At 34.1% G+C, this 25,604-nt stretch overlaps 2 protein-coding genes across 7 annotated transcripts in view; one reads left to right on the plus strand and one right to left on the minus strand.

The window, feature by feature from the left end:
- Positions 1-14,254, plus strand: part of tnksa (tankyrase, TRF1-interacting ankyrin-related ADP-ribose polymerase a) — a 174,393-nt gene extending 160,139 nt beyond the window's left edge. For 3 of the 6 annotated variants that reach the window (XR_015520199.2, XR_015520200.2, XR_015520201.2), the window contains 8 exons: positions 4,535-4,655; positions 4,745-4,842; positions 6,124-6,198; positions 6,311-6,416; positions 8,159-8,345; positions 9,711-9,867; positions 11,525-11,762; positions 13,843-14,254. Coding sequence is in view for 3 of the 6 variants with exons in the window: in XM_087301060.2 (XP_087157186.1) it covers positions 4,535-4,655; positions 4,745-4,842; positions 6,124-6,198; positions 6,311-6,416; positions 8,159-8,345; positions 9,711-9,867; positions 11,525-11,611 (831 nt within the window). In the remaining 3 variants the exon portion in view is untranslated. Of the gene's footprint in view, positions 1-4,534; positions 4,656-4,744; positions 4,843-6,123; positions 6,199-6,310; positions 6,417-8,158; positions 8,346-9,710; positions 9,868-11,524 lie in introns of all 6 variants that reach the window. The other 3 variants (XM_087301060.2, XM_087301061.2, XM_087301062.2) reach the window with 1 other exon arrangement.
- A 1,337-nt stretch (positions 14,255-15,591) lies between these two features.
- Positions 15,592-23,928, minus strand: dusp4 (dual specificity phosphatase 4). Its single transcript, NM_201171.2, has 4 exons — positions 23,434-23,928; positions 22,370-22,497; positions 20,892-21,111; positions 15,592-17,715 (listed from the first exon to the last, which is right to left on the minus strand). The coding sequence occupies exons 1-4, from the start codon at positions 23,807-23,809 to the stop codon at positions 17,336-17,338; spliced, it is 1,104 nt and encodes a 367-aa protein (NP_957465.2). The 5' UTR covers positions 23,810-23,928; the 3' UTR covers positions 15,592-17,335.
- Between the last annotated feature and the right edge of the window lie 1,676 nt (positions 23,929-25,604).

Consider the following 25,604-nt stretch of genomic DNA (forward strand, 5'->3'; position numbering starts at 1 on the left):
TGCTTTTTTCTTGCAAGATTTGACTACACAAATTTGTCAACGTGTACCTCATTCTCTGTGATTTCTTGCAATAAAAAGAAAAATAAATAAAAAGAAAACAATAAAAAGAAAATGCAACACTTATAGCAGTTTAATTACATCTTTAACACCTAGTTGTTTAGTTAGGTTGTATAAAAATTTGGATTTGTCCATTTATTCTAAGCACTTAATATTTTTCTGCTAAATTAAAAGCTTGAGCTTTTTAATGTTCAACTGGTGGGTTGCTTTCATTCTGAATTTCATTATTTGATCTGAAAGAGAATGCAGAAGCATTGTTCCTCTGAGTCATTATCCTTAAACTGGAGACATGGATTTCACTGTTTTCACAGAATTAGAGCAATAGTTAAACTTTCCTCTTTAATGCTGGGCTTAATTAATCAACCAAATCGACTAGTCTGGTTTTAAAGATTTTCTCTTTAGTAAATCTGCTTTAGTTCCTATTGAGCATTAGAACCAATAGAAAAAACCCTCATAAGAGTACAGAGAGAGAGAAAAAGAAAAGGAGAAAAAAATGGAATCTTTCCTGCTGCGGCCATCACACCTTCACGGCCATAATGGTCGGCCTTGCGAGTCCTATCGATTGAAGTGCACTGTGCTTCCTGAAAAAGAGAGAGAGAGAAAGAGAGAGAGCAGTTGGCAGCTCCTGGGCTAATGGCCTTTGACAGACCTATCATAGATGTGATGCATTGCCAATAAGTGGGCCTTTGGAATTGAGAGTGTGAGAGTTTGAGATTACACAGGCTGATGCAGAGTCAACAGTGACTGGACGATTACACATTCTGTTCCTTTCACTTTCATTTATACCGAAGTAAGTTGTTTTTTTAAAGAAGTCTTCAAGGTGCCAATTATTCGTTAAAAATTGCAGGAAGATTGTGAAATATTGATACAGTTTAAAATTCATTCATTCATTTTCTTTTTGGCTTAGTCCCTTTATTAATCTTGGGTCCCCACAGCAGAATGAACCGCCAACTTATCCAGGATATGTTTTACGCAGTGGATGCCCTTCCAGCTGCAACCCACCACTGGGAAACACCCATACACTCATTTACACACATACACTACGACAATTTTTTTAGCTTACCCAATTCACCTGTACTGCATGTCTTTGGACTTGTGGGGAAAACCGGGGCACCTGGAAGAAAACCCATGTGAACACAGGGTTAGCATGCAAACTCCACACAGAAATGCCAACTGACCCAGCCGAGGCTCGAACTAGTGACATTTTTACTGTAAGGCGACAGCACTACCTAGTCCGCCACCGCGTCCCACACTTTAAATTGACTATTTTATTTTAATGTGTTCGATAGAATTCATTTTTGTTTAATCAATCTAACTGCACCCTTGCTCAATTGTAAAAAATAATAATCATTTGACTTTTTAACGTTTTTAACGTCAGCTTGTCATGTATTTTCAGCATAGTACAAATTAGCATATTTTGCACAATAATGATTCCTTTAAAAGAGTATTGTGTTTTTGAAAAATTTGTGTACAGATGCAAACAATCCCAGTTCACGCTAATCTGCTGTAATATGCAGGCCTGCCAGAAGATGGCGATGTCACTTTGTAAAGAAATAATAAACGTCTGATCACATATGGTCCTGTAGTCCATCATTGTTGCTTTGGCTGCTAGGTACTGGCACATCTATGGACTAAAAATTAACAATGTATAATACAGTTGACATCACTTTTTTTTACAAATTCACAATCTTTTAATGACAAATAATAGTATGTTTTTAAGAACTTGCAGTTTGAAACCAAAAATCTTCCAAAGTATGCATATATCACATGTAACTGAACAATTAACTTTTTAGCTGATAGTGTTGTAACATCACAAATGTCAGGGTTCGGATCACAATATGGTTTTTGAGTCGCATGTTGGACCAGAGGAGACGACAAATGTAATTTTTAGTACTGTAAAAAACAGTACTGCAAGACACTTTTGGTTTTAACAACCAGAACTTAGAACCTGTAATTTTATTCAAAACAAAATCAAGAAATAATCAGCTGAATAATTCTAAACTGTAAAATATTCAGTACATGTTGCTGTTAACACTAAATGTAGAAATCTAACATTATAATTTATTACAACCCATGTTTATTTTTAGTCTCAATAAATGATTCCGTTATTCACTCATAAAATTTCATATTTTTTTGCTAGATGTGTCATTTTTAAAGAATTATTCAGTGGCATATTTTTGATGGCCACCTATTGGTTAAATAATGTAATTGCTGCCTACAACTGTCATTTTTGAGTATAGTTAAATGCATATGACGGTGATTTTTGTTTACCATAAACCATTAGTAGTTTTATCTAAACTATAAACTGTTATCCCAGTGTTATTTGACTTTGTAACTTCATAACTCAAAACACTAAAGATAGATTTTTGCGTTTTTCAAACACAGATTTTAAGCAGCGTTTGGAAGGATTAATAAGCATATGCAAATCCTCATCATTTATAATTTGTTGCGTGGGTGTTGAGACACCGATCTTTTAATGATTAATCGTGCCACTTACACTGAATGAATTAATGCAGGCTAAACCAGTAATGACAGAACCCACCACAACTAACTCCATCATCATTATATTTTACAGGAAAGCCTAAATGCTATCAATGCAAATTTAGGGATAATCTTAAAAAAAGTTTTTAAAAAAAAGTATTAATCTGCATGATTGATGTGGTGATTAGTGATGTGTGTTCCCAATCGTGGGTTTTGATTGGTCATGAAACAATCGTGATTCGTTACACCCCTATTGTTAGTAGTTTCACTTAAACATTTCCTTAGGGAAAGTTCATATATGTTAGAATTTACAAGCAAAAATGTGACGACATATTCATTTCGTTATTATTTCGAAACTATTATTGTAGTGTGACCAAATATTAATGCTCTCTGTAAGACACACACTGGCTCCCTGCCTCGCAGTCTAGCATACGCGTATCACCATCTGCCGGTTTGCTTTTGTGTGCTTGTTGCATGTAGGAGGCGCATTCAGCAATAATCTTTCTGTGAGTCACACGCAATATAATATCCATCCAAGCCTCCCGTCGCTCTAAGAGTTTATCTTCTCAGTGGGAGGAATTTCCACATCTCAACAAGCTGAGACAATAAAAAAAATTGCACTGTTGGCTGTTTTTTTAAGCAGCGGAGTCGAAACTGGCTTTGAAAAGAATCACTTTGTGTCGTTTTACATTACAACTTTGTCTTGTGATTGGATGTGCCTGCAGACAACTTTGGCCTCATTTTGCTAAAAACAGAAGGGATTTTCCTTTGCTTTTTTGAAAGGTGTGACTTGGAGATGATAGCATTATATAAATAATCCCACGTGGATTCACAGAAATGACTAAAATGCTGTATTTTGCATGCCTGGCCAGTAGATGTAATTATGAAAAGAAACTCTATGTGCTCACATATAGCTATGTAGTTCACTATTATAATACGATATGGGCTGGGCGATAAAACGATAATAGCAATTATTGTGATCTATTATTTTTCCCTAATAAAACAAAAATAGTTGGATTTTTGTGCTTTAAAGCTAAACTAAATGCCGCTACTTGCTGCACACAGATGGTCGTTTACACCAAACAACAGCGCAAGTTTACATTTGTTTAAATGTGAATAAGTCTTAAACCAATCATGTGACCAGATTTAAAAAGAAGTGTTTGAATTTAGCACAGAACGCAAATTTCTCAGATTTAGTTTAAAGCCAGATGAAGCCACGCTGGCATTCTCAAAACACTGACAAACAGGAGAAATACTGTGTTATGAACAATCCTGCTAAAAGGCCGTTGCACTCCAATTTGCACCATGGTATTGTGTCAGGATTAGGAGGTATGCTTATGAATTATATTATGTTGTTATGGTAGACATGTGTTGAATGTGTTAAAGTATAATAATGGAATGGAATTATAGTAATTGTCGGTATTAAGCTGCAGCATTTGCACATTTGTATTTGTACTCGATGTGTTCAGGCTAGTGTTTTTCATACAATAGGTTCATGAAAAACACAATTAGAATTCAACATGGTAATGCAGTGCTATATGCATGCGTTTGCTTATGGATGATCTAAATTGCTTATAATGATCTAAATGTATGGCATTATAGATGACTGTGTTCAGTTTTGTACAATTGAAGTCAAAATATTTATAAACAGTTTTACAGATGTTATTTATTGTGAAATATTTTTTTTATTATTCTTTTGGCTAATGCGATTTGTAAAAAATGTACTTGTGACTCTCCCATTCAATGCACTCTAAGTTGATTAAGACTTCCAGTACTGAAAAACCCAGAAATGTGAAAAGGGTCCATTGTCAAGTACTCAAAACATAGTCTACATGCCTGAACCTATAGCATATAAAATATTTTGTGGTTTTGTGAAACACTAAAATGTTACACTTGTTATGTAAATTCCCAAAATGTACCCAAAGTTTTTTGAAAATGCTGTCATTTAAAAAAAAAAAATCTGCTTAATCTGACCGTTTTCGACCTGTTGTTCTAGATTACTCTGGATGTGCTGGCTGACATGGGCCACGAGGAGCTCAAGGAGATCGGGATCAATGCTTATGGTCACAGGCACAAACTCATCAAAGGCATTGAGAGGCTGCTGGGCGGTCAACAAGGTCAGTCCACGAACATTCAGCTCTCAAGTAGCATCTGTTCACGGCCAAACAAAGTGTAGTTTTAATGTGCCGGTGTGCTGCATTTCAAGGTGCCAACCCATACCTGACGTTCCACTGTTCGGGTCAAGGCACGGTGCTGATCGACCTGGCGCCCGATGACAAAGAGTTTCAGTCAGTAGAGGAGGAGGTGAGATGGCCATTCAGATTAAAATACAGTAGGGTATATTAAAAATGGGTTTCCTTCATCTGTGCTAAGATAAATAATTGAAAAGTGATGTGTAATTCCTGTTAGGAATGAGCTTGATGGTCAACTTGTTGTCCAGCGACTCAGAGATTAGTTACTGATGTAAATAGTTTTTTTTTTTTAATAGATTTATTTACTTATTTATTTACTAACTCCTTTACTCATTTATTTAAGTTTGTAAAGTGCTTGGCAAAAATTAGCACACCACTTCTGGAAAGGAATGTTTTTCTTCATCTCTCAGGGAATATAGCCACTATGTTTTGGTGGCTATAAACAAGTTCTATTAAACCATTAAAGTATCCATTAAAACAACAGTTTGATCACCTAACATTTTTATGAATAGAAACATAATACATTCTACAAACTACAAAAATTTCAACTAAATATGATATTTGGTTATGTTTCCCTCGTTTATTAAAACTTTGTGAAATTTTCTCCCAACAATTTAGTTTGGGTTTACTAATTTTTAGACAGTGGTCTTAATTTTGTTTATGTTAGATTAGTTCCAAATTTGGCTTTGGCATTGACCAATTTATAAGCACAAGTATATTTATTGTAAAGCTTCCTTTACAAAATATTAATTTAAAAGAGAGATTTGTGAAGGGTGTCCTAAAATGTTGAATCATTCTCACATAAGAAATTTTGAATTATTTTTTGATCCACTTCAAACGAGAACTGCTAGACATATATGTATTAGTGAAGCTTTAATGAGATTAATGTGGGCATTCACAGACAAAAAATTGTTAGATATTAGATTTTGGTGTGAGGAAATGGATTTTCAGTGTTATTTTTCAGTAAGTTATGAAACTTATTTGTAATTTTGTCACTTTAATTTTGTATATGATAGAAGTTGTAAACTAATTTTGTTGTTTCTATAATTATTAAGTTATTTTATTAAGTTATTAGTGTCATTGAAAGTTATCACTTATGTTTAGTGTTATTTATTATTTAGGGAACTTTAGTGTGTAAACTAATGTAATCTTATTTGTTTAATGTGTGATATAACTTTTTTAGTCATTTAATAATTATTTTTAGTCTTATTTTAGATTTTTTTTGTAGGTGTGATATCATTAGCGCTCATGTAAATGACTTTAATCTTACTATTTTATCGTATTTATATTTAAATACTTTATTGTGCAATTACAGTTACAGTAACTTACAGTCTGATTTCACATATATTTTACGTGATTTGACCCTATTGAAATGCCGTGTAACATTTTACAGTTGCAAAGTACGATCAGAGAGCATAGAGATGGAGGCAATGCTGGAGGTGTTTTCAGCAGATACAACATCCTGAAGGTGAGTGTGTTCTCATTTCACTTATATTTACAGTGGTGATGGTAAGTTCATGGTTTGAATGCTCATTAATTATGCAAGCAAGGATATCAAAGTTTGTTTCTTGTTGGTTCAGATTCAGAAGGTGGTGAACAAGAAGCTGCGAGAGCGATACACACATCGACAGAAGGAGATCGCAGACGAAAACCACAACCATCACAACGAGCGCATGCTCTTTCATGGTACCATCAACATATGCTCTTAACCCTCTATATTGTCGCTTCATTGACATTCATTATAATTACATTTTGCATTCATGAAAAATAAACATTGTTCATTTTAGTCCTGGGGTCTGTTCTTCGTAGCTCGCTTAAATGATCTAAGATGATTTGGCAGATCCTGGATCTTTTAATCTTGATAACTGATCTCTGGCTAATTTAGTTCTTCAAACAAGTTTGTGAATCGGATTAAAATGTCTGGATGAACTGATCTGAGATTGCTGCGTGTGTTGTGAAGGACTGATCTATTGATCTGCGAAATCATGATCAGCAATGCAACAATTGGCTGACGGCACAGCAGCGTAATGACATCATCTGATTAATTTTCAATTATCCATGTGAGCAAAATTACATAAAATTCATTGGAAACGGTTTGTTAAATATTACATGCAATAACTTTACACCTTGTTGTGGGCTGCATGATTGGCCCTTTCATGTGTCAAGAGCAGTTCATTTAGTTTTACAGTTAGAGCTGATTTTTCTTATTATAGTACCCATAGTAGTATTATTGGAGCCGTTTTTTTAATTGGTGTAAAGAATAACTGGATGTTTACAAAAGCATTTTGATATTAGTAAAGGCGTCTGCAACTTTTATGAAGCATCAAATCACCGTCATATCTGTCAAAACATGTTTATGACTGCATAAATGTATTATTGCTTTTGAAAAGTCACATATTGTGCATTTCTATTATCATACACAAATTGTACTAAAGCAATCTAAAAAGTACATATCGATAAGTTTTCTCTTTGCACCACCAGATGGCAGTCTGCACCTTCTTTCAGATTTCAGTTGCAACCCATATCAAACACACCTGCCTGTAGTTATCACGTTGTGTTCAGGTCCTAATTAATTGATGTGTTTGATATGGGTAGCAACTGAAATCTGCAGGAAGGTGGCTATCCAGGAACAGGGTTGGCCACCCCTGGTATATAACTACTATTGTAAGAAAATATCAGAATTCGGTACATACTTTCTGTTTTATCTTTGCTTGAACTGAGCCGATTTAATCCTGTTTATATGAATTAAACCTGCTTCCGACCAGGTTTGAGCTAGCAGAACTGTTGCTATGACAACAACTCTCAAATCAGTTTTGAAGAACGAAACGATCCTGGATCATGTCAAATCGTCAATAACCAAATCCAGCTAACTGAGTAATCCACGTATGAAGAACGGACCCCTGCTTTATATTAAGTGGTCTTAACTTCCATGTACTTGCATCAGGATATAAATACAATGTACTTATTGTGTTTACAATGTATTGCAGAACATTCTGGTGCTTTTAAGGTGGGAGACGGGCAGGGTTAGGGTCATATGGTGATATTGGAAAGATTAAGGGTGGGTTAAGGTGTAAATAATTAAGATGTAAACAGAAATTAAATACATTGATGTATTAAATCAATCATAAGTACAAAGTAAAACATGTATTTACACAATAAGTACATCGTAAAAAATGCTTAATTTTGCTGTTCAGTACATACCAGTTAAGACCACCTAATATAAAGTGGGACCTTAATTTAAAATTCGTAAAGGGTCAAAAGTCTTGTAATAACTAGAAAATAACCTTTAATTAAAAGTTTTTTTCCATTGAGTGTTTCTGTGTGAGCCCTATAAAGGGTTTAAAGTGTACATATCTGCCTTGTAACTGCAAATGAAGCTGGTTTGACAATAAATAAATAAATACTGCTGCTCTTCTGCTGATCTGCAGGCTCACCATTCATCAACGCCATCATCCATAAAGGGTTTGATGAACGACACGCTTACATCGGTGGCATGTTTGGAGCGGGCATCTACTTCGCTGAAAACTCTTCCAAAAGCAACCAGTACGTGTACGGCATCGGCGGAGGAACAGGCTGTCCTACACATAAAGACCGCTCCTGTTATATCTGTCACAGGTACACACACAAACACACACACAGAAGATTATAGATTAGTTCTCATATACAGTTTTTACGAGTTATAAAATATATATATTAAATATCATGAATTTGTTTTGTCAAATTACAATTTTTACTCTCCATTTAAAGTTTAAGATTTAGATTGTTGTTGATCAAATAAATTAAAACAGCACAGTTTTTTAACAACTTCAAGCAACATACGTTTTGTTTAGCTTAAAATTAATAGAAGTGAATACGACTTCACACTTCACTTGACAAATAAAAGCTATAAAAAAATAAAGCTTTTCAGTCAGTGAAAATCTGGGAAAAGATAGTGAATTTGGCTTAGAGTGGGATCCCTGGATATATGACGTGGTGATTTATTAATGGGGGGATAACGGGAGCACTTACCCTACATGACCAGTTGATGGCGCTGTATGTCTAAAAATACACTTCTGCTCAACATACATATTAGCTTCAGGAGCCAGATGCTACGTGTGTTGTTCCTTAACAGTATCTGAAATCTAATGTTGTACTAAAGTGTTAAGTAAACATCAAGTGCTCTTTATTTATATCTACATAGTGATCTGGGACATTGACCTAGACAGACTGTTGTACATAAATTATTGTTATTGTATAGAATTGGCTTGTTTTGGCACATTTAAAACATGTGGCTAGAAAATTAGGAATCTAACTTTTTTGCTAGGGCAAGTAACGTTTTGTCCACTGGCCTAATTTTTTAAGATATTGAACCCAAATGCATCCATGAGATGTTTCTTGCATAAAAAAGTCTTAATTTATAAACATGTTTAAAAAAAAATCAACAAATACTATTTTATTGCAAAAAATTGTTTTCTTTTTAACTTTGTAAAAACTTGCTTGACACCCTGTCATCCCACCACTGAGCGATATTCATTAAAATATGAAAAAAAAAATATTGTAATAATTACTAAAATGTAGTGATCTACTGTAACAGTGTCATAATTTTTATTGATATTTACTTGATTTGTTAATTTATAGTAATAGATTTTTATATTGCATTCTATTGCGAATATAATCAAGCTATTTATAGTCAAATGTTTTCTAAACTTTTGTCTTGTTATAAATTAAACTGGATTTTTTTTAAATATCAACATCATATAAATGATGTAATTGTATTGTGGACAGATGCTTTTTTTAAGTAGTTGAATCATGCCAATACAAATCTTGTTAAAAATTGTTTGTATTATGTAATTTTTAAAAATTATATATGTAAAGAATTGTATTTTATAATTCAAAAATGTTTATATATATTTTTTTATCATAAAATTATACTGTTTCTAATGTTATGATTACAATAAATGTAAATTTTAACTACTGCAAATGTCATTATTCTGTTTGCAGGCAGATGCTGTTTTGCCGGGTGACTCTGGGTAAATCCTTCCTGCAGTTTAGTGCCATGAAGATGGCCCACGCTCCTCCTGGGCACCACTCTGTCATCGGCAGACCCAGTGTCAACGGACTAGCCTATGCCGAATACGTCATCTATCGAGGAGAACAGGTCTGACACTTCACCTGAGTTTAATACATGTAAATAGGGCTGCATGATATTGGAAAAATCTGAAGATGCGATATTTTGTTTTATGCAATACAGTGGTTCCTTGTTTATCGCAGGAGTTACATTCTAAAAATAACCTTGGATAGGCAAAATCTGCAGCTAAAGTAGTCAGCTTTATTTTTTCACAATTGATATAGATGTCGTAAGCCTGTATAACCCCTCACTACACACTTTATACACTTTTCTCAGGCAGGTGTTAATATTTTCACACTTTTCTCTCGTTTAAACAAATTCAGAACTTCATAGAAAATAAGACCAGAATTATTGAATTAAACCATAGATCAAAACCAGTTGTCAGACGCAAACATTCATTGCTGTCTGCGAAAAGGTTTATTAAGCTTTTGTGCATATAATGTTGGCAAAAAAATCTGCGAAACTGTGAGGCCGCAAAAGGTGAACCGCATTTTATCGAGGGACCACTGTATATGTTGCGATATACTGTGTCTATACAATTTCAGCAAATGATCGAATGGCACTTTTTGCAACAAATTTTTGGTCACACTTTATTTTAAAGTTCAATCCTTGCTCTTAGGAAACCATTATGTCTTTTGCTTCAATAAAGTACTACAACCCCAAATCAGAAAATGTTGGGACATTATGGAAAATGACAATGCAAAAGCAAGATAATGCAAATCCACATTCTGCGCACATTACAAAGTCCTGGCTGCAGAGGAAAAGTATATAGTTACTTGACTGGCCTGTCTGCTGTCCCGACCTGTCTGCAATAGAGAATGTGTGGCACATTTTGAAGTGTAAAATAATAAAATGAAGATCCTGTACTGTTGCCCACCTCAAGACTTGTTGGCAGGAAGAATAGCTTAAAAAATTACGCCTGCAACTCCTCATCACTTGGTGTCTTCAGTCCCTAAATGTATTTTATGTGTTGTGAAAAGGAATGGCATCAATGTAAAGTGATTAATGCTTTATTGTTCAAACTTTTGTTAGACATGTATTGCAAGAACCAAAATTGAAATGTGTTTATTTAGGGAAAAATCTATAAAAATATTTGTTGTATTGTCTGCAGTGTAATACAAGTTTAGAAATCGCTATTTTTTATTTGCGTTTTCCATACTGTCTCAACTTTTTCTTATTTGGGGTTGGGGCTCCTTATTAATAGTTAATAAGGTAGTTTAGGTATTGCTTAGGATTAGGGTTGAAGAATAAGATCTACAGAACATGCTTTATAAGTACTAATAAGCAGTCAATATCTCTATAACATTCATGCTAATGAGCAACTAGTTAAGAGTGAGAATTGTTCCCTAAAGTGTTACCAAATGTAACTTTGATTGACTGGGATGATTCTGTAGGAGAGTGAATCATGCATAAAATGTAATAAATAAACAATGAGCATAGATATTTATGCAATAAAACAATGATAAAAGTGAAATCAACAGTGCATGCTTTATGGTGTTGTATATTTAAACATAAAAATTACACTGCAAAGTCAACTCAACATTGCATATATATGCGATGTGACAATTGTGGATGCACACATTGTGATATCGATGCTGAAATGATATATTGTGCAGCCCTACCTGTAAACATAACACAAAAACTGTAGATAGATGCTTCATTTCTGACTTTCGTGTTTCTGTCACAGGCCTACCCAGAGTACCTCATCACATACCAGATCATCAAGCCCGACAGCACACCCCCATCCCCGGCAGGAGCAGAGCAGAAGTCCTAGTCCACAGATCTCAAGACTGTTACTCTCACATTTCATCCATAAACCTCTGCGCTGACTCTTCATTTGCAGTTCTGCTCCATGTCAGATCCCCGTTGAGTGTTTACAAGAAAGAGTTGCCTTGACTTGGCCGAGTCTCCACCCTCGTCTTCAGGTCAGGGGTCTGGATATAAATGCCATAACGCTGTTTCAGGGCTAAAATGAAACGTTGTGAAAGACAACAAGTGACCTCTTCCCTTACATTCTACTACATTTAACACCGTTTCAGGCATTAAAAGGTGATTGGTTACCCAAAAATGAAAAATTGTACTCATCATTTAATTTTTCTGTTGAACGCAAAAGATATTTTGAAGAATCTTTAAAAGTCAATTGATTTCCGTTGTAGGAAAATAATACTATGGAAGTCAATGTCAACATTCTTCAAAATATCTTCTTTCAGGTTCACCAGAAGAAACCTAAACAGGTTTGGAACGTGAGAAAATGATGACAGAATTTTCTTTTGTTTTTGGGTGAACTGTGCCTTTAAAAGGAACCCTGTGTGTTAAGACTTAAGGTTTAATATTATAAAGATGATGTCCTTTACTGTATCATGTGTTTTAACTACATATAAGATTGTTTCACTTTAAAAACAATTTTATTTTGCATTATTTTCGGTGTGCAGTGAAAACTGCAAAAAAAATTTTTTTTTACTGCAGCTCAACTTAAAACTAATTCAATGATTTAGTATGATTCAAAAATGATTCAAAAACTGATTCAGTGGAACATTGTGTGGCTTTAGAATGTAATATTTAGTTTAAGGGCATCTCTTGAACTGAAAATAAAACACTTTCAAGAGGAGAAAAGAATAGGAAAATGTCTGTACACAAATAACATTTCTTACAAACCTTGATCTCTCCACTTCAGCCCTGATTACAGGTGGAGATGGACACAAGATCAAGTGTACGATTTTGACCGCTAAACATGCTAATGTACCATTTAAAGCATGTTTAGCATGTAATGGATATTTTATTTTGTGGATTTTATGTGGTATTCAGAGCTCTTTAAGCTTGTGTGTAAAAAAGATGATAGTGAAGACTTTCATCACTTCTCTTGTTGCATATGACTAAAAATTAACATCAAAAGCCACACAATGTGGTATTAAATTGAGTTTCATTGTTGATTAAAAACAAACACAGAACACTGAGGGGAAAAACTCTGACTTCAAGCACTGCACATCTAAAATAATAACACCCTCTAATCCAATATGAATGTGGATTTATAAAATCTGATGTATTCTTAGGTTTTCTGCTACATATTGCAGTAACAGACATCATTTATTTGAATTTAAGCCGTCTTAAAGGGATAGTTCACCTAAAAATGACATTTTACATTATATTGATTCACACTCAAATGGTTCCAAATCTCCACAAAACAAGATATTCTTATTATTTTTTTTACAAAAGAAAATAATGTGAAGAATATTCGAGAATAAACAGCCATTGATATTAGAGACAAAAACTACTATGATAGTCAATGGAAGTCAGTTTTTTCCCCACAATAATTCAATATATGTGTTCAACAGGTTTGGAACAAGTGGAGGATGACAGAATTGTAATTGGGTGAACTATCCCTTAAATAGCCAGAGTTCCTTATAGTTGTTTCTTCCAAATGGTTTTACTGTTACTGTGATTAATTCTCTTTCATTCTTGTCACTTTAATTCACAATTGTGATATAAAACACACACAAGTTTCCTGAAATATATATAATTTTTTAGTTTTTTTTCTTTATGCATTATCAACAACTAAAAAGCCTTAGATGGGTTTTAAAGCAAGACGAATGTTGATGCAGAGACCGGAAATATCGTAAAAAGCCTTTGACCACAAAATAGCAAAAATTGTGTGCTCTAATTTTTTTATTTTTTTATTTTTAACATATCTTTGCACAGGAATACTGCTCAGAATGTCCCATTCCATCGCCCAATCACAGCCCGATCCCAAAATGCATCTTTTTAAAACAGAATTTGCACTTTTAAGCAGGACTTAAGTTATTCAGAATAATTTTAAAAAGACGTAGGTTTAAAAAAAAAAATACAATTGTACAGGTTGTGTAACGGACAATGCCTTTGTATAGCTTTTAATGTTGTTTACTGATGCAGAGTGGGTTTTATTTAGTACTGTAAAGGAAGCTGAAGTTTTCCTTCTATATTTTCAGATTTTGCTTTCAATACGTAATTCCGAAATCTTGTTCATTCCAGTCTGGTTTTTCTGCCGTCATGAGAAAGGCCTCTTTTTTCCCGCGAGGGTCTCTGTAATGTTATTTTTCCTGTTACACACTACTGAACTCAGCAGCTCATCTTTCAGAAGGAAGAAGTGAAGGAAAGACGTGGCTCTACCTCTGGTCAGCTTCGCTCAGGTGTAGTTTGTGGTGTGTCCTGGAGGTCATTTATCTGCCTTACTCCAGAGAGAAGACCTTTCTCCAGCACAGATGCGTATGAGGGAGGTGGACGGACTCGAGTGTTTCTCAATTGTGCGAGCTGCGTTTTTACTTTATTTCTATGTTCTTGTGAACTCTAAACAGAAGCGGCTTGTCAACCCAAAGCCATCAGCGGACTAATCAAACACTCCACAATCATGTAAAATGGTCTTAATAAAGTACGTCATAAATGAGTCTGCTGGTTTCTTTGCGTGTGTTCTGTTACTTACAGATTGGATTTTTCTATATGTATAACTATTTATAAATCATGATTTATGATAAAACACTGTAAAAAAAAATTCTGTTATTTTAAGGATTTTTTTTCCAGCAGCTGGGGTGCCGGAAAAAAAAACTTAAAATAACAGACGTTAAATTAGACATATTTGTCTTAAAATAACGGACGATAAATTACAGAAAATTGCCGTAAAATAGCAGACATTAAATTACAGACATTTGCGGTAAAATAACAGACATTAAATTACAGACATTTGCGGTAAAATAACAGACATTAAATTACAGAAATTTGTCATAAAATAACACTTTAAATTACAGAAATTTGTTGTAAAATAGCGCACGTTAAATAACAGAAATTTGCCGTAAAATAACAGACATTAAATTACAGAAAGTTGTCGTTAAGTAACATGCGTTGAATTACATAAATTTGTCGTAAAATTAATTTACAGAAATTTCTGTAATTTAGGTTTGTTTTTTACGGTAAGTTTCTGTAATTTGATGTCTTTTATTTTATGACAAATTTCTGTAATTTAATGTTTGTTATTTTACGGTTAATTTTTGTCATTTTTACGGCTGTTATTTTACTGGTTTTTTCGACACCCCAGCTGCCAGAAAAAAAAGGTAAATAACCGATTTTTATTATTATTATTTTTTATAGTGCAGAGTCTGCGGGTAAAGTCTTAAAATGTCATAAATCTCAAAAGCTAAATGTTAAAAATGTCCTGGATTACTGAAACATTGTGTGGTAGGTCTTAAATCTTTTTAACAGGTCTTAATTTTCCTTGTACAATAGGTGAGTGAATTATTGTTTTTAGTATTGAATGAAAACTTGGAGGGTTTATAAAACGCCTGACTGAATTACAATGTAATTATTGTTTTTTTAAAAGAACAATTCGTCGATAATTCAGTGAAAATGTTACTGAAAGTCATGGAATACACGTCTGGTCAAACAATAGAAACCAAAACCGTCATGTATTTTATGACAAGCTATGACGTATTTTTGAAATGTGTATATGATACGCTGAAAATTATTTGATGTTTCTACGATGCATTATTAAATTGTATTAGTTAAATTCTCAATGCGCTTTAAATATGTAAAAAGTATTTCCATTTTTTTCCGTCTTACCGTGTCGTCTGATTCTTTGAATGAATCATTTCAGCTGCTAATTTTTCCTACAGTGTACCTCTGGTGGTTAATCATATTCATTATGGTTTGAACAAGTCGCTATTGTTTAAGCGTTTTCCAACAAAGTTTACCTGAAACGAGTGGGAAGTCTAGTTTCTGCGAGTCAGACAATGAGGAAAGGTGAAATCAGCTATCAAACCCACACTAGAGGGCGCTGTGGCTCTTTAAAAAAAACTATTCATTATTCAGAAGGCTCGCCTCATTTATCAGATTTAACACTAATTCCTGCATAATAGCGCGCTGTTCTTTTATATCCCTTCTTAGTCCATGTAAGAAATAATGAGATGGCTCATGCTCTATTCATTTTACAAAATGATTGCACTATAACTTACAGGCCTACTGCTGTACAGGAAAACGTGATTCATCATCTGCAGATTTTTCGTTATCTTCCACACAATTAAATCACACCACGCTTTCCTTTAAGAACACAGTTTATATTTAACAATGACAATCGTGAGATAAATAAAAATGTACATATAATACAACAGAACAGGGCAAAGTTTTTTTTTAAAAAAGCGTAACCCTCTTGAATGATATTGCCATGAGACAATAACATCTCACAAGTACAGTAAAAAGTATTGCATTCATCTCATCAGTGATTGACAGACAAACAAACCAAGGAATTTGCCAAAAGAAAGTGCTATAAAAGGTGCCCACACAATCTTATAAATAGAAGTACCACATTATACCATCTGCTATGTTTTCTCTTTCCCTCTCAGAGCTTCTCAAAGGCGGAAATATTACAAAAAACATCCCATTCCCAGCTTCCAGTGTAAAAAGCTTCAGTGTTTACACCCTTCCTTTTAAATAGACTTATTAATGAGAACATTCCATGTAGAAGTCATTGTCAATAAGGCATACAGCAGAAATAATTCAAAATCTCCTCAGTACAAGTTGGCAAAAGAAATTTTGATCTGAAATATCAGACGTTTTAAATCATGATCACACAATATAACAAATAAAAATCATACAGTGCTTTGGTGGCGACTGGGAGGAAGGAGAATCAGGTTATTGCTCTGATCTGACAAGAGTGGACTGGTATTGCAGACTGAAAGGCGATGGAGCCGATTTGAGCAAAAGCGTCTGTGTACCTTCTCTGAACAAGGCACTGACAATGCAAAACTCGACAAAAAGACACTTTCTGTCAAAAGTCTGTCTCCATTAAAGGAGTTCAAGAAAATCGTCCACAAATGAAGTGATAAAAAAAAAAAAGGGAGGTCGACAGACAGACCTCCGATCTTTGAATCCCACCTCTGCCGCCAATGTTTTTGGAAGTGGAAATGAAAAGATGTGCCATCCACACAGGATATTATGACTTGTTCTTCTGATATTAAAGGAACACTCTACTTTATTTTGGAAAAGGCTCATTTTAGAAGTCACCTAGAGTTGAACAGTTGAGTTTTACGATTTTTGAATCCATTTAGTGCTTTTAGCTTAGCTTAGCATAAATAATTGAATCAGATTAGACCTTTGGCATCTAAATTTGATTAAAAAAAAAACTTTGGTTGAGGTGATTTTCCTATTTACTGCTTGACTCTTCAGATTAATCCAAGTAGAAAATAGCAACTTTCACTTTTTTGAAATTGAGCGAGATGCTAATGGTCCAATCTGATTCTATGATTTATGTTAAGCTAAGTTAAAAGTGTTCTTTCCAGACTCAGAGATTGGCCGAATAGTAAAACTCAACTGTGAAACTCTTTGGGACTTGTAAAATGTGCCTATTTCCAAAAAAAAAAAAAGTTTTCCTCTAAGATGGATCTTCTGCGTGATTGTGCCGAGTGAAGTACGTCAAAAGAAACGCGCCCTTACTAGTGTGCATGTGCAGTTTTTAAATTATTTAGAGTTTCATTGTGTATCAGCAGCTCGGCGAGGTTGTGATGGGACTCTGTAAGTATGTGAGGCTGCCGGGCTGGTTGTGGGTCACCACTGACATTGGGAAGCTGAAGATGAAGGGTGATGTCGGGGTAGAGGAAGACTTTGGGCCAAGGCTGGCGGAAGGACTGGCGGCCTCAACGGAGCAGGACGTTGCGAGCACCTGAGACTCGAACTGCAGGAGTTGACCCATAAAGCTGAAGTTTGGGGAGATGATGCTGCGCCGCTGCTTGACAAACTCGAAGGCCTCCTCCAGACGCACCCGCTTCTTTTTCATCAGGTACGCCAGGCAGATGGTGGCAGAGCGAGAGATGCCAGCCTGACAGTGGACCAGAACGCGACCGTTGGAATCCTTGACGGAGTCTGAGAGAAGAGAAGAGAGTTTGGTTAAAGCACAGATAAAGATCAGAAATGAGTCATACTGCATACACAGACCAGCTGATGCACGCAGCATTCTGATGCAGATCCATAAAGAAGTCACGGTAAACACTTTTTATGTGGATATTATTATTTTTCTTTATAATTAATGTATGAATTTCAGTAGCTCAGTAGTTAGCACTGTCGCCTCACAGCAGGAAGGTCACTGGTTGAGTCCTGGCTGGGTCAGTTGGCATTTCTGTGTGAAGTTTGTATGTTTTCCCCGTGTTTATGTGGGTTTCCTTCGGATTCTCCGGTTTCCCCCACAGTACAAAGACATGCGGTACAAGCGAATTGAATAATCTAAATTGGCTATAGTGTATGTGTGTGAATGAATGTGCATGGGTGTTTCCCAGTACTGGGTTGCAGCTGGAAGGGTATCAGCTGTGTAAAACATATGCTGGATAAGTTGATAATTTATTCTGCTGTGGCAACCCGAGGCATAAAGGGACCAGGCTGGGGGAAAATGAAGGAATGAAAATTAAGATTATTAAATACTATTTATAAAACTACAGAATTATTATTATTATTAACAATAAAATTGATCATTATTATTTATAACTGATAAGAATTTAATATTAATATAAATTTTTAGTAATAAAATGCTATTAATTATAAAATTATTTAAGAATAATATTCATTCATTAATTTTCTTTTTGGCTTAGCCCCTTTATTAATCTGATGTCGCCACAGCGGAATGAACCGGCAACTGATCCAACATATGCTTTGCGCAGTGGATAAGTAATAATAATAATAAAACAATTATAAACAAGTATTAATTATAACTGATTTGATTTAAATTATATTAAAATAAGTTTTAGTATTTTATAACTAAAGTATGATTATTTTATTAATAATACAATAATAATTATAAACTATTATGAATTATAACTATGAAAGTAATAATATTAATATTATAAACTTCTAATAATAAAATGCCATTAAATAGAAAAATTTATTATTTTATTAACAATAATAATAATTATAAGAAGAAGAATAAACATTTTTTTTTATTAAAAATATATTTTTTTATTTGAGACAGACATCAGTGAAAGTAAAAAGGAAGCATTTGCTGATATGATCAGCAAGTCACGGTGCCAATATATTTAATGTGGTTGACCATTTTCAGCCATCATTTGCTGTTATACAAGTTTTAGCTCCCATTCTTAAATATTTATTAACATTATTTGTTTATTTATTCAAATCCTTTCATATTAATCTTTAGGTACACACGGTCATATAAAGTCACTGCATGAAGTATTCTACATTTTGTGACAGACATCAATGATTTAAAAGTGCGTTGAGTGTCATTTAATAACCACTCTGGGAAATTCATTCAGCAAACAATTTGTCAATTAGTAAACAGTCTTTGTGAATTATGTAAAATTATTAATCAAAGCTTAATTAAAGAGCTTTGCATATGAAATCTATGGGGGAAAAAACATATATTGCATCCCTACTGATATGTCAGTACATTTTGCAAATGCATTTCAAAACATGCAAATGGTATTCATTCTATAATAAATTGTTCCCTTATTGTAGCCATATTAATTAAGCATGGTAATAATTAATGCCAGAGAATTCCTTCCTAAATTATGTTCTATGTTTTCCACATGTCATGTGCAAGGCTCCATCATAAAAGGACAGGTTCAAATTACTCATTTTTTCCTGACGAGGAGAATATCTGTCATGACATAGCGTGTGTTTGATTTTGCATGCAGCTCCTAAATTTACCTCAATGTCCAAAATAACCTTATTGTATATCCCATCACATTCAGTTCATAATTATTGGATAGTTGCGCTTGACATTTATATCAAAGCTGTGCCTCTGACGAACAGTGCAAGAAACATGACAGGAGATTTCAACTAAAATACATTGCAAGTGTTTGGATATTCAGCTGATGTTTGATGGTCTGATTCATTCCTGTCTCTAATGTTACAAAGAAATCAATCCAATCGGACAAGATAATGTCTATTAAAAACAAGAACAAGTCACCCGACCAATATATATTAAAATAAATCAATACAAGTTAAATATAAAAGCTACATATTTTTAAATATAACACACAATTAAAAAGACATTAAAATATAAAAATAAATACAAATATCCTTTGCTAGTTTTCTACACCCTCAGCTCATTGTGTGTCATCACCACAACCACTCCAAATGCCCCAAAATAAGAACAATGCATTTCTAGAAATACATGAATAACACATTCACCCACAACCGACAGTCACAGTTGGACAGAAAACACCCAAGTGAAATGGTCTGGACTGGATTTTCACACAGACATCATCTCCTATTTCTAACAACCTGCTTATTAACCAAAAAATGGCATATGCATGGGACGAAAAAAGCGACCAACCACATTTAGCAAAATAGATCATTTGACTGCCTCCATATATGCCTTACACACCCAGATGTGAGGCAACTCCAGTATCAAGGCACCCCTGAATGGAGGATGAGTCAGACTCCGGTCCCTAAGCTCTGCACTCTGACGCATACACACACACACACACACCTAGGATGGTGCGATCAAATGCGGCAAGCCTACTTGGGGGCCTTGCTTTAGTGCAGAGGATGCTGAGCTGAAATTGGATATACAGGATCCCCACACACCCCCGCCCTTCTTCAGTCACGGAAACCCTTTCATGAGGAGGACCCACCCATACCGCAACATTCAGCCCGAAGTTTTTTGCACATATGACGCATGGATTTTTTCCACCATTGTGTTTCATGGATTCTAACGTCAAACAAAAGCTTCCAAGATGACCAGAATGAGCCGTTGAAATGAATGCAAGACTAAATTAAAGGGGGGTCACTGTTGCAAAGCTCTGCAGTGCAGATCAATGTTTTATTGCTCATGAAATGCATGTCATTTGCAGAGTTAACCCCTACCCTAAGTATCAATGGTAAACCAATTGATTACAATATAATATAATATAATATAATATAATATAATATAATATAATATAATATAATATAATATAATATAATATAATAATATAATATAATATAACATAACATTTATGAACCTTTATTGTATTTATTTATTGCAAATGTTTTGAACTAAGCATTGATTTGACATTTCATTCAAGTAAAAGCATAAGAAACAAGCTTACCTATGAATTCGATGGCTTCGATAAACCAGGAGCTGATGTCCTCTTTATGGTTGTCTTCCACCGGGATACACTTGTACTGATAGTCTCCTTCGAAATGATTGGGACAGTTTGAAGATACATTCAAAAGGGCAGAAATGCCCATACGATCCAGCATATCCTTTTTAGACGCATGGAGAGCACTGCCAAGGAACAAAAAGGGGAGGATTTCCACGGGACCACCCTGCAATGAAGAAGTGACCGAACAAAATTAGAACAAAATAATAATAAACATTAAAATAAATATAAAAAAATAATACTTAATAATACAACAGCTGCCATATTTACATATAGTCCATATTCTTAAAAATAATTACACAATAATAATAATTTTTATTATTTTTGTTTATAAAATAATAATAAACATTAAAATATTACAAATATATTATTAATATAACAACAGCTGCCATATTTCCATATAGTCTATATTCTTACAAATAAATATCAATAATCATAATTTATTATTGTTGTTGATAAAATAATTATAATAATAATAATAAACCATATTCATATTCAAATTCATATTCTTAAAAATAAATAATAATAATATTAATAATAATAATAATAATAATAATAATAATAATAATAATGTATTATGGTTGTTGTTGTTGATAAAATAATAATAATAATAATAATAATAATAATAATAATAATAATAAACATTAAAATAAAATATAAAAAATTAAGAATTATGATAACAGCCACCATATTTCCGTAGTCCATATTCTTAAAAATAACATTAATAATAATAATATTAATATCAATAATATTTTATTATTATTGTTGATTAAATAATAATAAAAATAATAAACAGTAAATAAAATATAACAAATTAATAATTAATATAACAGCCACCATATTTCCATATAGTCCATATTCTTAAAGATAAAAAACATTAATAACAATAATAATAATAACTTGTTGTTGTTAATGAAATAACAATAATAACAAATCATTGTTATTATTATTACTATAATCATTATCATAAATATGCATTATGCATTACAATAAATGCGTTTATAAGTTTAATTTTATATACATTTTAAATGATATATTCACAATAAATGATCAATTAATCAGCATTTGTAAAACACTTAGATTAACACATCAGGCCAGTCAAACCTCTATCAGCTATAAAAAGGTCACTCTAATAACGTCCAGTTTATTTATCTGGGCGATGCGTATTGATTTGGCCCGCTGTTATGTCATTGGCGGCCTGCTAACAAGCTGTAGAGGCAGGAAATGATCGATGTGGGAATCAACACTGCAGTGTCTGACACCGTACACCCTCTATCACAGAGGAAAGGCCGGACGGACACTCTCTAAAGCACTGCTATCAGCCGGAAAGAGCAGCGGATGACAAGCAGTCGACAGGACGTTTAATGTTACACAATGCTGGCATTAGCTGACCTCAGAGTATCCAGTGCTGCTTGTGTATTTACCTGGTCGTGTTGAGGAGTCGCGCAGGACAGGCAGCTGCTCTCTATACTGGACTGAGAACTGGACACGGAGAGTGTTCTGGTTTTCAAACAGTAGTCTGGATATTGTGTGGAAAATCTGTCATAGCCCCCTGTAAAAGTGGAAAAGGGTGTCAAAAATTCGTTTTTAAAATGCATAAATAAAGATGTAAAACCAGTGTGTGTGAGAATTGTTTTAGTCTGTTTGTTTTAAACTCTGTATTAATGAAATATGGGATTATTTATGTAATTGAATATGTTTTATAGTATTATACAATTATAATGATTATTTATTTCTACGATTTATTTTTTTATCATAATGTGTTTCATTTGTCTAGATAAAAAGTTTGATTATACTTAATTAATATTTCATATATTTTCTATCTCAGTTTTACTGGAATTAGATGATTCATTTCATTTTAAGCGAGGTCACAGAGGTTGTGTTTAGATATTACACTGAAAAAAACAGTCATTGACAAGACACCACACAATTTCTAAATGACAAGAACACAATGTTAAAGCAGTAAATGACTGATCTCTTGTAACATTTTGTACCCGTGATAATATATAACTCATTTCTCGCATTCAGTCCCACTCTTTACAAACAAGCCACGCATTTAGGGGATTTTAAATGCAAAACGTATACATACAATCTGCCATATTACAATTCATTGCAAAAGGCCTACATTTCTAAAATGCAAGAATCTTCTTACATATGGTGTATTAACCAGATGGTTTGTCTCTAAAAATGGGTAAAAGATGAAAATATTGTTGTTTTGCAGAGCCTACGGACATTTCTTTTTAATACCAGAGGTCAAGCTGGAACATGTTAGCTGGTCAACCAGCGAATAACCAGCTTGGACCAGCTTAGACCAGCTAACATGTTTCCAAAAACAGCTACCAGCCTACCTTAAGCTGGATTTTCCAACGGGGAATATTACATCATTGTCTATCTATATATCAGAGCGGATATATTTCACTATTTCAGATAGTACGGTTTCATCGGGATACAAATTAAGAAAACAATTATGATTGGTTTTAAAACGTACCTTTCAGCAGATAGACTTCCGTGCTAAAAGTATCCCTACACAGCGCGTTGTGTACCAGTGTAATTGTGCTGTCGTCTTTCATGGTGTTTGTATCGGAGCTCCGCTCGTCGTACAGGATCACGGCGGAGTAAAGCCCCGATTTCAAGCGGCTTCTCGCTTCATCGTCCCCAGACAAAATCTGGTCCAAACTCACGGAGCCTTTCGCTCGCCTCCGAACGATCGTGTTACAGCGAATATTAACGGCACCGCGGAGATGTCCGGCGCTGAACGCCAGAAACGACCTGCAATCCAGAAGCAGACATTTCGCTCCGTCGTCCTTCATCAGCCTCTTCAAAACGCTGCAGTCCATTTCGCAAAGTTCGTCCATTGTGACCATTTTCCTCCTCCGACGGGGACTGGTCACGGTCAGACGGTGGTTTAATTTCTACAAAACGTCAAATCCAAGCGCTGGCACTGCGCGGTGTGATGTTGTGTTACCCTCCTGAGAGCTTTACTACCACGGGCAGTTCTCTTTCCGTTTTATGAATGGGCTTCAGACGCGCGCTCCATAAAAGGACCGCGACGTCACAATGGAGATGACGTCAGCTACGAGCTCCATTCATTAGGCGCTCTTCATTCATAAGAGTCAGTGGCGATCGATGGTGACCGCCGTCACCTTCCAGTCACCAATTCAGCCATCAAACTGTGTCTTTTGACATAAACAGATAGATTCAATTAAATCTGCATGGAATCTGGAAACAGCATCTGTAAAGAAGACGATATAAAGCGCTTAATCGTGTATATAGAGTGCACAGTGTGCAGTTAGTTTGATGTAAAGTGTCATTTAACTAATTGTTCGTTTATTGGGCGTATAAATATATTTATGGGTACTGATTACAAATGTGTATATAATATAAGCTTATTGTACACACACACACACACACACACACACACACACACACACACACACACACACACACACACACACACACACACATATATATATATATATATATATATATATATATATATATATATATATATATATATATATATATATATATATATTGTAAAAATATATTTATGGATTATTTTATAAATTACAGTGGAAACATATCGGTATTATTTTTGTAGTTTAAAATAAGTTGATTAAAAAATATTTCCACAATATATTCCCACAATTCTCTGCGCGACTCATTGTCTTTTGTTTACATGAGAGCGATTAAGTTAACGGTTAGGTACATCACTCTTTTTTTTTGTCAATGTCTATTTAAATGATTTATGTTTTATTTCATGTTGTTTAATTAATGCTAAAGCGTGGCTGGCTTGAATGTGTTTTGTGAGGTAGCCTAATATTGCGAGTACCGTTTGTTTATTTTTAATGAATAATGTTCGAGGGTCCATTTTAGAAGAGTTCTACACACATTATGGCGCTTCTACTGTGGGCAAACACGCATGACAGTAAACAAGAAACGGTAAGACTTCATTTCTCAAATGTCATGACTTGAAAGCCATTTGTCACAATAATATTTGAAGGCCCTTATTCCATTTTTCCAAATGTTTCTAATTTACTGGACACTGTAGACTTTGAGTAGGCTAATTGGTATGCACATATTTTATTTTTGGGCTACTGTTTGTAAACTATATAGTCACAAACTGCCATTTGATTATTATTTTTAATTAATTTTGTTATTTGCTTTATAAGATGCATTATTAAATTATACATAGGCTACATGAGATCAGGGATGCCCAAACTAGGGCCCATGTGTAGGGCCCAAAGTTGGCCCATGGTATCCTTTGATTTGGCCTGCCATTCCATTTAAGAAAAGAGGAAGAATGAGGACATGGTTTATAGATTGTCATTTCAAATCAAATCTAAGCTTTTGTTTGTTTCCTTTATTGTTCAAAACTATCTAAAATTAAATGTTTTAATAAAATGGTGTAAATTATTCAGATTTAGTTGAAATGTACACACCGTCACCCCACACACAGAGAACAAATCAAGGCAAAGGCAGATTTTGCTTGACTAGTGTTTTCACCATTAAACTACACTGTGTTAAAAATGTGATTGTTCATGTTTTTATTGCAATGAGTTATGGTTTTAAATGTTATACTGAATTAGTTAATATGATTTAAAGTAATGTTTTGTTTTAACTTTTAAATCTTATGAAATAAATTAGGAAATTACCCAT

This window comes from Danio rerio, chromosome 21, assembly GCF_052040795.2.
Source record: "Danio rerio strain M-AB ecotype USA chromosome 21, GRCz13ab, whole genome shotgun sequence".
NCBI lineage: Eukaryota > Metazoa > Chordata > Actinopteri > Cypriniformes > Danionidae > Danio > Danio rerio.

What these genes read in the sequence shown, in the direction of transcription:
- dusp4 (NM_201171.2), bottom strand. Translation starts at nt 23,809, where the DNA reads ATGGTCACAATGGACGAACTTTGCGAAATGGACTGCAGCGTTTTGAAG. An exon ending in CGACTCCTCAACACGACCAG is followed by an intron (nt 21,112 to 22,369) that starts GTAAATACACAA and finishes TCTTCATTGCAG; the next exon opens with GGTGGTCCCGTGGAAATCCT. An exon ending in CGAAGCCATCGAATTCATAG is followed by an intron (nt 17,716 to 20,891) that starts GTAAGCTTGTTT and finishes CTCTTCTCTCAG; the next exon opens with ACTCCGTCAAGGATTCCAAC.